The sequence below is a fragment of the Macrosteles quadrilineatus genome, unplaced genomic scaffold (assembly GCF_028750875.1).
Source record: "Macrosteles quadrilineatus isolate MER2022 unplaced genomic scaffold, UCM_ALF_1.0 Scaffold_2__2_contigs__length_208266976, whole genome shotgun sequence".
NCBI lineage: Eukaryota > Metazoa > Arthropoda > Insecta > Hemiptera > Cicadellidae > Macrosteles > Macrosteles quadrilineatus.
Genome location: NW_026542595.1, coordinates 87,090,472 through 87,103,510, shown reverse-complemented (window position 1 = coordinate 87,103,510; position 13,039 = coordinate 87,090,472). Strand labels below are relative to the sequence as shown.

Here is a 13,039-nt window from a genome sequence, read left to right as displayed (position 1 = left end):
TCATTATTAAAATCCTTACCTCTGAGCTCTTTGTATCCTTCACTTTAAATTTATCCTTGAGGAATGCCATCGGGGCATAGGCAAACCAATTGGACTTGTAGACTTCATTTGCAGCCATGCCGGACTTTTTCTTTTCCTTGGTCCGTTCTCGCCTGAACGACGAAAGTAATGAATTAATTTTCTTCTTAACTTCTCCAACATCGTTAGTCATGACAGCCGCCAGCGATTTCCAACTGTCACTTTTCTTGTTTAAGAGTTTTTAATCCGCACTAGTGGGATCCCATAACACTGGCCGTGCTTTGTACTCTTCAATGAGCTCCAACACTTTGTCATCAGTCCACTCCATGGTTAAACAAAATAGGAAATTGTAGTACAACTAAAAAAACCACCTTTGACCTAAACAACTTGTTGATAGGAGTAAACACCGGCAGCATGCAGGACCAGACTGGAGTCACTCCGATGTGGTCACACTGAAGCGAGCACCGAACACGAGCGAACGCGAATTTCCTTTGATCGTTCGCGCTGAAACCGACAATGGATGGAGCAGGCGCGAACGCGAACATGCGACTACCGAGCATTGCCGAACACGACCGATTGGTGTTCGCTGCGCCGGTCACACCGAAGTTAATTTCGCATTCGTTACTGCTCGTTCGCTCCTGTTCGCTCTGGTGTAACCGTACCTTTAGCGCCTGCGCGGCCCTGGATGCAAACGCAACACACCGCTCATGCGCTCGGAAACTACAACATGCAGCTTATGGGCAGCGCTTGTTCCAGTAGTATAGTTCGATGGTCTGGGCACACCCAGACCCCCGTCTCTGCACTTTGCGTGGATGAGGTGGTCGGTAGTGGAACCAAGAAGATGGAACATGGACCTGACCACCTCTCTCAGTCCTGTATCCAATCTCGGCATACGTTATCTTGGGGATCAGATATTGCTTGAGAAGCTTGAGCTTCTGACAAGGCTTAAGCTTGAGTGTGAGAGAACGACGTACCCCTGCCAATAGTCGCCCAACGTGGTGGTTATTTTGAATACCACCTGCAATAGTGTAAGTGACCCCTAGATAGTTGATGGTCCACCTGGCCCGATTGCCGGGATTTCATTTGCATGCACAGAAAGATTTGGGCTCTCGGTCACCCAAGTTCTACTGAATGGTTTAATGGAGAACGCCAAAGATTTCCTAGCCGCTAAGTCCATGCCGAGCTCCTGCAGGTATCGAGAAACCCGGTCAAGCTGGCGTTGAGCACCTTCAACGCTGCTGCTAAGGATCTTAAGTCATCAGTAAACGCCAGTCCTCCAAATCTATAGTCGTGGTCCACCCGGAATCCATCTGGCGAGGAGTCCAGTTCAGCCATCAGCGGGTCCATCACCAGGTTAAACACAATGGGTGATAGAGGATCGCCTTGTTTAACGATCGGAAAATGTTCACCCTGGGTGCCCCCTCCAGCTTTAATATTGTGCTGGAGCCCGTGTACATATTCTGTATGATTTGAACTATGTGTGACGGTACCTCCTGACGCCTTACGGCCGCCATGATTCCTTGGTGTGGCACAGAATCGAAGGCTTTAGATACGTCGAGGAGGGCCGACCCCCTAACGGGGGTTAGGGGGAAACCTTTCTTGGCGATCTGCATGACTTCATCGACAATGTAAGTGTTTTTATAGCAGCCATTACTTGGCATGAACCCACGCTGAGTCTCATTTATAACGCCCATCCAGCAATCCACTATAAATTCGAGCTATAACTGATCCAATGGTGATTAGTCTAGTTTGTTGCATCTCTAGGGTCTTTGCCTGGCTTGGGGATCAGAGTCGTGCGGTTGACCTTCCAGCTTTCCGGGTAGTGTCCGGAGGCCAGCGTGACATAGAATCGTTTAACAAGCAGCTTGGTTGGGAATGCACCGTCTATCTTGTAAATCGCGTTTTCCGATCCCATCCGGGCCGGCTGCGGTCTTAGTTTTAAGTCTGCGTATCCTAAGGTAGATTTCCCTTGGAGTTATGCCCAGGACGAGATTGATACCTGTCTCAGGGCCTGCTTCCAGTTCCAGTGCACACTGCCCCGTTACACCCCATAGATTGTTAGATATTCTTATTTGACCTTTTTCACATTCAACTTCTACTAATTCAAAATCCCAGACTTCCTGCTGAACTCTTATAACCCAACACTGGTAATTTTGTTGATTTCTTATGACAATTTGTATCTTGCTTGAAGAAAACCCTGTTGTTGTTGACTTATTATTTTCTATCCTCAATGCAATTATCTGTGGGCTTAAACCTTTCACCAATTTTTTAACTATTTCCAATTTGTTGATAGATTTATTATTATTATATAGAATAGTTTTATCTTCTAGTATTATCTTTTCTAATCCATGTTCTCACTTCTTTCTAAGGTATAACTGTAGGTTCATCATCATTTATGTCTATTATTACACCAACAAAGTCTTTTACTGTGTGTTGGTTTGGAATGACATTAATACCCAATCACCAATTTTTATGTGTTTTTCTGCTAGTAGGATTGACTCTTCTGGTTCATCTTCTTCACTAAAACATCTTATAAGCTATTCCATCGTTGGAACGTTGTTCTCACAGTCAGATATTTCAATTCTCTCACTAACTTCTGAATCTTCTTGTTTGTGTGTTTTTTTCCTTTTGCCTCCCTTTGTTTCTTGTTTGATTTTCTTTAATTTTACAACTTTCCTGTTGGATCAATTCCCTTCATATTTTTCTTTCAAAAGATCTGTTTGTGATTGGGTCACAACGTTGGACAATTCTTGTCTGGCTACATCTTCGTTCTTACTGCCCCAAACCATAGCATCACAGTCAAAAGACGTGTTGTATATCATCTGCTTTATGTGGCTGTGGCCTTATCGTAGACTTGAAGCCGGTCGATGGTGTCCATTTACATACTCGTCCGAAATTTGACGCAGTTAGTAAATTTCCTTGTATTTCCAGCTATTCACCACAGTAGCTCTAGTAGATCGTATTCCTTTTTATCAAACTTCTCTACTCGCGTTTTCTTTAAAGTGTGTAAAAACTCGAACATTTCATTCTTCATCTCTTCTTCTAAATCTATCTGGTCGTTGTGCAGCAGGTCCTTGGTCTTAGTTTTTTGTAGACGTTTGATATAACGAGTTTTACATTTCTTCTTTACACGCAGAAGAACCTTTCGTTTTCTTTACGGCCAGTAGTTAGTGAAATAGCCGGAACTACTTGCATACAAATTCTTGTGAAGGTGGTAGTGCACATTCCCAGTGTTATGTTGTACCACTGCTGCCGAGCACCGCCCTTCATACGAACCTTGGAGAGCCAAATTGATTCGCTTCCCGCCGACATATTTTGCAACAAGCGAGTTATAATGCTCAAGTGTGTTGCTAGTGACGTCCGTAATCAGACGACGGCTGTGGTGGCTAATATCCCTCACATCTGTTACCTGCTGGTACAGCCCCGTTGACACTAGTTCTGGCACAATGTTGCCTTGAGATGGCTCAGTCACTGGAATCTCTTGTCAAAATATCCTTTTTCCAAACACATGACTAGGAATGTTCAAAATGTCTTGTCTGTAGTTTCACGTTGTCGGGATTTGAAGTTTTTCGGGTTTTCTTACCTTTACTGCTTTTGTGACAGCAGTCCGGCACCTTAAAATGTTATCACAAATTTTCTTCCTCCAATATATTGTATTTTTGGGACAATTACTCGTTGTCGCTAATACTTTCCTTTTAGTGGAAAAGTTATGGAGCAAGTGAATTTTGCACGATATTTTTTTAGTGGTTTTGTAGGGTCTGATCATCCTTAGGGCCTCTTCACACTGGGCCACCATGGTGGTCGGTCAAAATGTGCGAACCACCAGCTCAGCCACCAGCTCAGCCACCAATGCAGCTGCAGCCTACAAAGCTCACAGTCAGTCACAGTTTAATCATGGACGTCGAAGAAGCAGGTGCTTTAGCATATCTTTTTTTGAAATTGCGAAAGCGTAAGAAAAAACGTAGTTTTTGGGTTCATCCGTTTTTAAGAGATAGAAGTACCAGGGGGACTTTCTTTACTCAATATCAGGACCTTAGGAATAACCCTGACAAGTTTTACACATATTCAAGAATGAGTGTTTCAAGTTTTGACGAACTCCTGGGACGTGTGGAAGAGAAAATATCAGGACAATCAACGAGACTGCGGGACAGCATACCTCCAGAGGAGAAACTATTGCTAACTTTGAGGTAAATGAAATAAAACTTAGTTAATATACCATTTTATTAATAACACTGTAAAACATTGACACAATTGTATAAAGTAGAATGACGAAAATATGCTAATGAAATAGAGTATACATTTTGTCATATTAGAAAAAACGTTATCTTATTATAATTGTTAACTTAACAACTTAGAAAGATTAGTAAAGTCCACCCACACGTTCAGAATGTGTACATTTGAAAGGGTTGTTAAATATATAATAAACGAATGAAAATTACACAATATAAGTGAAATTAAGTGAGAGAACATATATTATTATATATGATAAATTATGTTTACCCATCAACTTGTACTATGTGCTACATAACTTAATAAAGGGGTGTGTAAAGGGGAGTCATGTTCAGAGTCGAGGGATAAATCAGTGGAATTTGATAGTGGAGAGGTCACATCGTTGCGATAATCACGTGTTGAACCAAGTTGATTGTTTGGTTGATTGTTTGGTTGATTGAGAGGTGGCAGATTTGTAAACGACATTCTTTGTTGATGCGGTTGGTATGGTGGTTGAACGTAAGATGGCATTACTTGGTGTTGTGTGGTAAAACCAGATGGACCTGGCTGTGAAGAATTCAATGACATTGCGCGAGCACGCTCAACTGCTTGCATCATTTCCATTTTTACTGAAAAACGCAAATGTTCAGGTACTGCTTTCAGAGGAGCTAATAGGGACAACAAAAAAAGACGATCACTGTCATTTTCAACAGCAGCTTCCCTCTCCTGTCTGTAATTTATTCCTGTTTGCAAAACATTGACAATCTCTTGGACATCTCTACACACAGGAGGGTCAGTTTTCTTTCTCTTGCCGATCAAGGGTATTGATGAGTCGGACGTACCTGGTCTTTCTTTTGTTGGGGTGTCTGGATCCTCATCCAGCGAAACATCGGTCATACTGTTAGTGGTTTTCTTGCCCCTTGTAACTGGGCCCAAAAATGTTAGCTGTTGGTAGAACACGTATGGATTTTTTCTGGATGCAGCAGACCCACTTTTCAGATTTGATAGGCGCAGGCACTCCCTGGAGTAGCAATCACGCAGGCTCTTCCATTTTCTCTGGAGCAATCGACCTGAAATAAACATAAATATGTATTAGCTAATGAATAATGTATATTTTGTTTTTAAGCTAACCCCCACTAATCCCAGTGACATCAATACTAATTGCATGTTGTTTTGTTTTCAGTTATTTGGGAAGCGGTGTTACAATGACTCAACTTCACATTTACTATCGTCTAGGGTTATCCACAATATCGTGTATCATAAGAGAAGTAACAAAGGAAATATGGATATCATTGAAAAATGAATGTATTCCTGTGATCACTGCAGAACAGTGGAAGTGCATTTCGAACGACTTTGAATCTGTAACCAACTATCCAAACTGTGTAGGGGCCCTGGACGGTAAACATGTTCGGTTGACCAAACCGTGGAACAGTGGGTCAATGTATTACAATTACAAAAACTATTTCTCAGTTGTTTTGCTAGCTATGTGTGATGCTAACTATCAGTTTACTTTTATTGATGCCGGGGCTTACGGGAAGGAGAGTGATTCCAGCGTTTTCAAGAAAAGTGCTCTTCACGCTGCATTAAAGAACAAAACATTCCAGTTACCAGAAGCCCAACCAATAAGTGAGTCATCATCTGCCTTGCCATACGTGATAGTTGCAGATGAAGCGTTTGCATTATCAAATCACATCATGCGACCTTTTCCAAGAAAGTCATTAACAAGAAGAAAAAAGGTGTACAACTATCGTCACTCAAGGGCACGTAGAATGATAGAGTGCTCTTTTGGTTTACTAAGTAATAAATGGCAGATCTTTCATCGTGCCATGAACGTGGATGTATCACTAGCTGAAGATATAATCAAAGCTTGTTGCATTCTCCATAATTTTGTAAGAAAAAGAGAAGGCTATAATTTTGAAGAAACATTAAATGTGACCGGCTTTCATGAACTTGAGGTAGACGTTGAAAGTAGGGGAACTAAAGAAGCTTTGACAGTGAGGGACAAATTTGCTGAGTATTTTGACAGCCCTGAAGGTGCTTTGGAATGGCAGTACCGTGTTATTTGAGACATACATGGGTGTACAGAAAAAAAACAATCTTTAAGTTTGTGTAAAATGTAATTGTTTGTCTTTTGGGACTTCATATTGCTTTTAGGATTTTATCACGTTTCATTTGTAAATTATGTTTTGAGATCTCAAGTCAATAAACATTATAAGAAATATTTATATGGTTTATTATTGTTTTAATTTATGATCAACCTATAATAACATATAGTCAGCATACAACTGTACCAAGGCCACACTAAATAAACAACTTTTTTATTTAGTGTGACCTTGGTACAGATGTATGCTGACCATTCAAAATATCTTTATTCATTAATTACATTATTAATATATACATGATAAGTGTCAGATTTCTTATAAGTTATAATAAAATATACATGCTTATAGTAAACAAGGAAAATTATAAAAGAACAAAAACTAATAGTTAAAAAACATACTTTGATTATTAGGTTAAGAGAAGTCATTTACAGTCAAAAATAAAGTCAAAATATAATATAATAACAATAATAAATAATAAAAAATAAAAATATCATGTCTCAGGAGCAATATGGTCTGTTAATTTAGTGTGGCCTTGACTTTACTCCACTAAGGATTTGTGACGTCAGTAAAATGGACGTACTTGATTACTCAATTCTTGATACATAGCCTATCACATCATCACAAATAAAAAAGTAAAACAGGGTTAATTTTACTTACCATATTCATTTTTTTCATTTTCATTAGCATCTTCTTTTCCGATGAAGATATTATCTACCATTTCTATCCACGCCTTCTTCTTTGCATCCCTGTCCGAGTACACGTTGGATGTCATGTCCCATATTGCAGGCCTATTTTGTATTTCCAATATGAAACGCTCTGTATCGACTTTATCCGTACCGTTACTCATGATCTACACGTTTAGCACTCCACTAGTAGACTGAGTAATGCCCGAGGGTAGTGACTGGTGGCGCGGCCAGTCGCTCCAATGTGAATAGTCCGATAAGAAACCATGGTACGACGTGGTGGCGCCACCAGACTGGTGTCTCTGAAAATCGCAACCCCGAGCCACCGCATTTCTGGTCGCGCGGCCAGTCGCGCCACCAAAGCTCAGTGTGAAGATGTCCCATTTAAATCAATGCTAATGTAACGTAGCCACCATGGTGTCGCCACTGGTGTCACCACCATGGTGGCCCAGTGTGAAGGGGGCCTTATTCGATTATATACACTGCTGTCTCCGCCAGCTATCAGACTAGCGAACTTCAATCCGTTCATTTCTTCAGAGCTCACAAAGCCATCGGCGATGATTGCAGGTTCCAAACTCCCCCAATTTCTGTAACAACTGTGAGACTTCGGTTGAATGCCTTGGGTTTCTGCTAGTCAAGTAACCAACGATCGCTGTCTGAAACCAACGCAACAATTCAAAATATAAATAGGAGCCCATTTAACACTTTGAAGTTATAACTTTGAGTTATAAAATCAAACTCCGTAATAGTTTTAGTGAATTGATCGGGGCTGTATTGGTAATACTTAATAATACTGATCCGGTTTTCAGAAATCGGGCTGTAGGAATGGAACTTTTGGGTTCCAACAATAGCCACTGAATCACCAAAGCGTGAAGCAAGTTTCTTTTATATGTATTCATAGTCTTGTTGTGAGGAGTATTCAAAATCTTCCAACTTTTAGGAAGTAATGTTAAAATTTTCATTTGTTCACTTCGCTTTGTCATTTGTGAAAACTTTTACTTCATCTGAGCTAACATTTCAGACTCAGGAGCAACTACATCATCTATTTCTACATTCTGAATCATGATTATTTTGTCACTAAATGTTTTTCTAGGCTAGTTTTAATTTTTTTAATCTTCGTTTTGGTGTAGCTCTCAACCTGGACTTTTTTCTTCTTGATGGGTGATTAACCGATTAGTTCTAAAGAATTATTTAAGTAGTCAATTGATGTGTTTGGGTAAACTAATGTGTCTTCTGTTGTACTAGGGCCAGGTAAAATATCATTGTGTTTCATTGGATAAATTATTTTTTACTAAGATAATTGTTTCCTACACATATCAAAAATGTTGCAATTGTACATAACCCAATAAATAAATAAAAATTCTTACAAAATAAAACAAACAACAAACATAAATTCAGCTAATTAAATTTTAAATTTGGTCTGTCAACCATTATCTTTTATTAGCAATTCATTTAACTGTAGTTTTGCAAGAAAGATTATACAATCTTTCTTATATCTATAAAATTGTACAGCTTTATGCAACAAAAACTTATAATAATAAAAAAAGACAAATACAAAATATGCAAATAAATATTTACAAAACTATTTACACAATAGCAATTGTACATCAAGCAAAAAAATATCTTACATAATAAAAAATATTTACAAAGATAAATTCACAAAAAGTATAACCCTGCGTTAGACAGGTCAAGTCGTCATGCCTGCAAATCCATGTTTTCATATCCACCATTTTCTTCATCTTCTTCGTCGTCGTCGTCTTCTTCGTCGATAGGTATGATAAAGGGTTCGATGGAAGGAGTCATTACCGCACTTCCCTCTTCATTCTGCACGTGCTGGCAACATTTTCTCCACAGTTCCTCTCCAATTTTTTCAACTTCTTCTCTTACTGTTTTGATGACGCCATCACTCATAGAAAGGGTTTTATTTTCCTTCCGGACATTTCTCTTCAAGGGGGTCAAAACAAGTTTCGATAGGGTTAAAAAAGAAATACCGTAGTCGAACGTCTTGGTGTCCATGCTGCTGTGCCGGGTCATCCACACATTATTTCTTCAAGATTAATTTTACAATAATTATCAGTTTGTGCATGGAACCTAGTAATATTATATTTTAATAAAATAGTTTCATGAGAAGTATAAATTTGCGGTGTTTGTAAGTGATTTATATTTAAAAATAAGTATTTTTACCTTAAACAACTGCAACAAATCGTCTTTGATTGGCTTTCGTGGCTTTCGGCCTGGTACAATTTCATCTGGTATTTGAATTCCATTTCTATGTAGAGCCTTGATAATATCATCCTTCTTCATCCTTTTGGAAGGCGTTGGATGGAGAAAAGTATGCTGTGAAATGGAGCGTTGACCATAATAATCACGCACGATTTCCAAGGAAATTTGGCCTTCAATGAAGGAAGAAGCTGGTTTTCAAAGAGATCAGCATTTATCCCCTGGTGGTAATCGGTGGACGCCGGTCCATCTTGACAACCGTTTAGGATGATAATCTTTTTTTCTGAAGACGGAGGTGTGTTCAGTGAACAAAATACAAAATTTTCCGTCCATCCACGCCGTACAACATCATGGTTGTCATACCTATAAATGAAAAGAAGAACAATTATTGTGACTGCACGGACTTATAAGGTTGACGAAGGGTTAGTAACAGCCGCAGTGATTTAAAGTAGGCTACATGTTTAAAATAATATTTTTAATATAATCTTATATATTTTTGTGTAGGACTATCCTACCTGTCAGAACTGCTGTAGCGTGTGGAAGTCTTGCATGCATGGGTGTTACTGTGCATGGGGATGCACAGAAGGGTGTTACAAGGAACACACATGTAGTAAGTGCCCTGTCGTTTTTGGGGCCTCCTATTGGTATGCATACATACGTGGAAGAGGAATTTCTCGAAAGAGCTTTGTTTTAAATGTGGGCATTTTTGTTATAGCAACATCTAGAAGGTGAAAAAATAGTTTTTTATACCATTTTATGGTTAAAGATATGCTGTTTTACAAAAATGGCCTTTAGGATTATTAGCCTACATATGCTAGTCATTTGGATCATTGCGGACAATCTTTAAAGATCTAAAGGGTACTCAAGGTATACAGTCAGTTAGTATTTGATATCCTGACTCTATTGAAGGACGATTTAAGGGCTCACACTAGAAAAGATGAGGTGCACCAGTACTATACCAGAAGATCCCAAAATATCGAACTACCCCGCTGCTGTCTCAGGCGTACCTTGAGTAGTTATCCTCGTTCTGCTTTCAAAATTTATAACTCTGCCTACTCGTTTGCAGGGGATGGATGCACCCTCCTTCAAGAAGGCACTGGATGGAATACTCTTAAATAGGCCGTTGTACTCCTTAAAAGAACTTAAGGAAGAGCCCCTAGTGAGATAAGTGTATGTCCGCCATATCATCCGTTAAACGGCCAAGTTTTTGAAGGTATAGTTTATTGTAAATATTGTATATAGTGTAATTTTTTAACTCATTTTATAAACTACTAGCTGCTGTACCCGTGCTTCACAATGGGAAGATGTACTATACCGCCTAATCCAAACACTTGTGAAGTAGTTCGAATTTATAAACAAAAAACCACCAAATGTATACCAAAAAGTATTACCTTCATTGTAATTTCCTTACTGTTTACAATAAAATATGTCAATAACATAATTTTCATTTTCACATTTCAGTTGATTTGTCTGTGTATCACTGAACAAACCACAAAAGGTATAAAATTACCTGAGTACTGTCAGAGGGATCTTCCGCATCGCAGCCATGACCTTAACCTGCAATTGTGCGCACGCGGTTGGATATTGTAAGTTTTTGTCGGTAAGCCTACTTGTTTTTGTTCGCAAAACGTCTACGTCTGTTAATAGTATGTGTCCGTGTTTCGTATTTAAACTTTTGACGACCTTTTTGAAGTGACACTGTTAAATGTTCTTGTAAGAGATCTGATCACGAAACGCGTAATCCATAAGGACTATACAGGATCACTCTGGCAGTCTCAGGTAATTTTATACCTTTTGTGGTTTGTTCAGTGATACAGAGACAAATCAACTGAAATTTGTAAATGAAAATTATGTTATTGACATATTTTAATGTAAACAGTAAGGAAATTACAATGAAGTTCATACTTTTTGGTATACGACGAGGTGTTTAAAAATTCATCGTATCCGAGATCTTCTGCAGAACCATGGGTTTGCAAGAGTACACAGTCAATTTTGATAATCCAGGTAGATATTGTCAAAAAGAGAACCGCTGATATTGATATGAAGATAGGTCACCTAAAAACAAATTAAACTCAGAAATCAGTATGATAAATTAGTGGAGGACCTCCTCCTTTCCAATGAAAACAGCTTATAGACAGCAATTCAATTAGAACCAAAAACCTAATAAACCTCATAACAAAAAAATCATTAACATAAATACCGAAATAGCAGACATGTCATTAAATTCTAAGCATGAAAAAAGAAGACAATTCTCCCAGAAAAATTAAGTGTACTTCATCTCACAAGATTTTGAGAAAGAAAATTCGGAGTGAAGGGGAATGCGCAAAGTATGTAAACATATACTTTAAAAAGGCTCTAGAAGGGAAAAGTATGCGGAAAACCAGCCAGAACGACTTATTTATGCTTACAAGATTCAACGAAACGAGTGGATATAAATTTAAAACATCAAGCCTCGTCTCTCAAAATAAAAAAATATGGTTTGGATAAGGAAATTAAAGAAATTAAAAAAAAATAAATTTTGATATAAAGAAAAGTATTGGGACCTAGAAATAAATTCACAGGAGCATAAATCACCATTAGACCACCTCTTTGATATCATCGATAAACCTAAACAACAAAATTATCTGCAACGTAAAATCTACAAACTTGATACGGCAAATTTACAATGTAATTGGCTACAAAATCTAAACTGACGTAAAATAGGTAAATGAGAAAAATACCTAACAAGTAAAACTAACCGAGACAATGCTTGGTGAAAAAGCCACTGTAGGAGAAGAAAATTACAACAACATTGCAAAGAAAGTATGTGAGTGGAGTAAAAAAGGTAGTAACAAAATGAGGGTTCTAGTCATAAAATGACTATAGTCGAAAATTTCAAAGGCACAAGTTTAAAAAATAATAACACTCGCACAAAAAAAGTAGAAATTTAACAAAATAAATGGTTTTGCAGTACTTGTGATTAGTCACCTATGTTTGCCTGATGAGATCTAATACGATCGAAACACATTAAGCTGTAAATAATGCAATATTAATTATAAATGGTGTGACAAAGTGGTCAATGGTCATGCATAAGAATAAGAACAACAGTAGTGGAATAAGGGGCCTACTGGCAATGATTTTACAGTTTTACAGGTACTCTGACTTTATGTTCGGTTGCGTCAGGGAGTTTTAGGTTTACTGAAGAATGCAATTTCATTAAATCATGACCAACCAATATGTCAGTACACAGATTGTCAATAAGAAACAGTTTTACTCTCAAAATTATGGTTAGATAATTCCAAGTTCACAGAAACATAACTTTTGATAGGTGACCTTAGGGTTGTGTAGGTAAGCCATTGATACCTGTTTCCGTTCTGAAATTACATACAAACCATTTTCCATCATAACAGCTTCATCGACTTGCATACCTTCATAAATCTCCCTTTTACTTACAGCCCGAGCCAGTAGTATCTTTGGCCGGACGGTCACTTCGAATAAAATGACGCCTGCCACCGCAGTAGAAACACTTCTGTTTCAAGGTTTTCGCTACAGCAGCTGAGTAGGAGGCTATTCAGGATCTATATTTCCATCCAGTTTATCTGGTAGTGTTGATGAATTGTTGCAACATGAGACTCTAATTTGGATTGAAGATTCATGATTCACAGCTCTTCTGTGGAGACTCAAGCGAACGTGAAATGTCCTCTACAATTATGGTTTTTCTAATAGTCTTTGTTTAATATTTCGATTCATAATTCCACTTATAAAAAGACATCTCGAACGGCTTCATCTCGATAAGTATTCCATCTCTGGCATGAAAATTGCAGTCCT

General features: G+C 38.4%; 1 protein-coding gene across 1 annotated transcript; it reads left to right on the top strand.

The window, feature by feature from the left end:
* The first annotated feature begins 3,828 nt into the window (after positions 1–3,828).
* LOC128984546 (uncharacterized) lies at positions 3,829–6,293 on the top strand. Its single transcript, XM_054403880.1, has 2 exons — positions 3,829–4,205; positions 5,411–6,293. Exons 1-2 carry the CDS (start codon positions 3,829–3,831, stop codon positions 6,291–6,293), a joined length of 1,260 nt encoding a protein of 419 aa, XP_054259855.1.
* The last annotated feature ends 6,746 nt before the right edge of the window (positions 6,294–13,039 follow it).

Coding starts and splice junctions, on each gene's coding strand:
- LOC128984546 (XM_054403880.1), top strand. CDS start 3,829: ATGTGCGAACCACCAGCTCAGCCACCAGCTCAGCCACCAATGCAGCTG. Junction 4,206..5,410: donor AAACTATTGCTAACTTTGAG/GTAAATGAAATA, acceptor TTTTGTTTTCAG/TTATTTGGGAAGCGGTGTTA.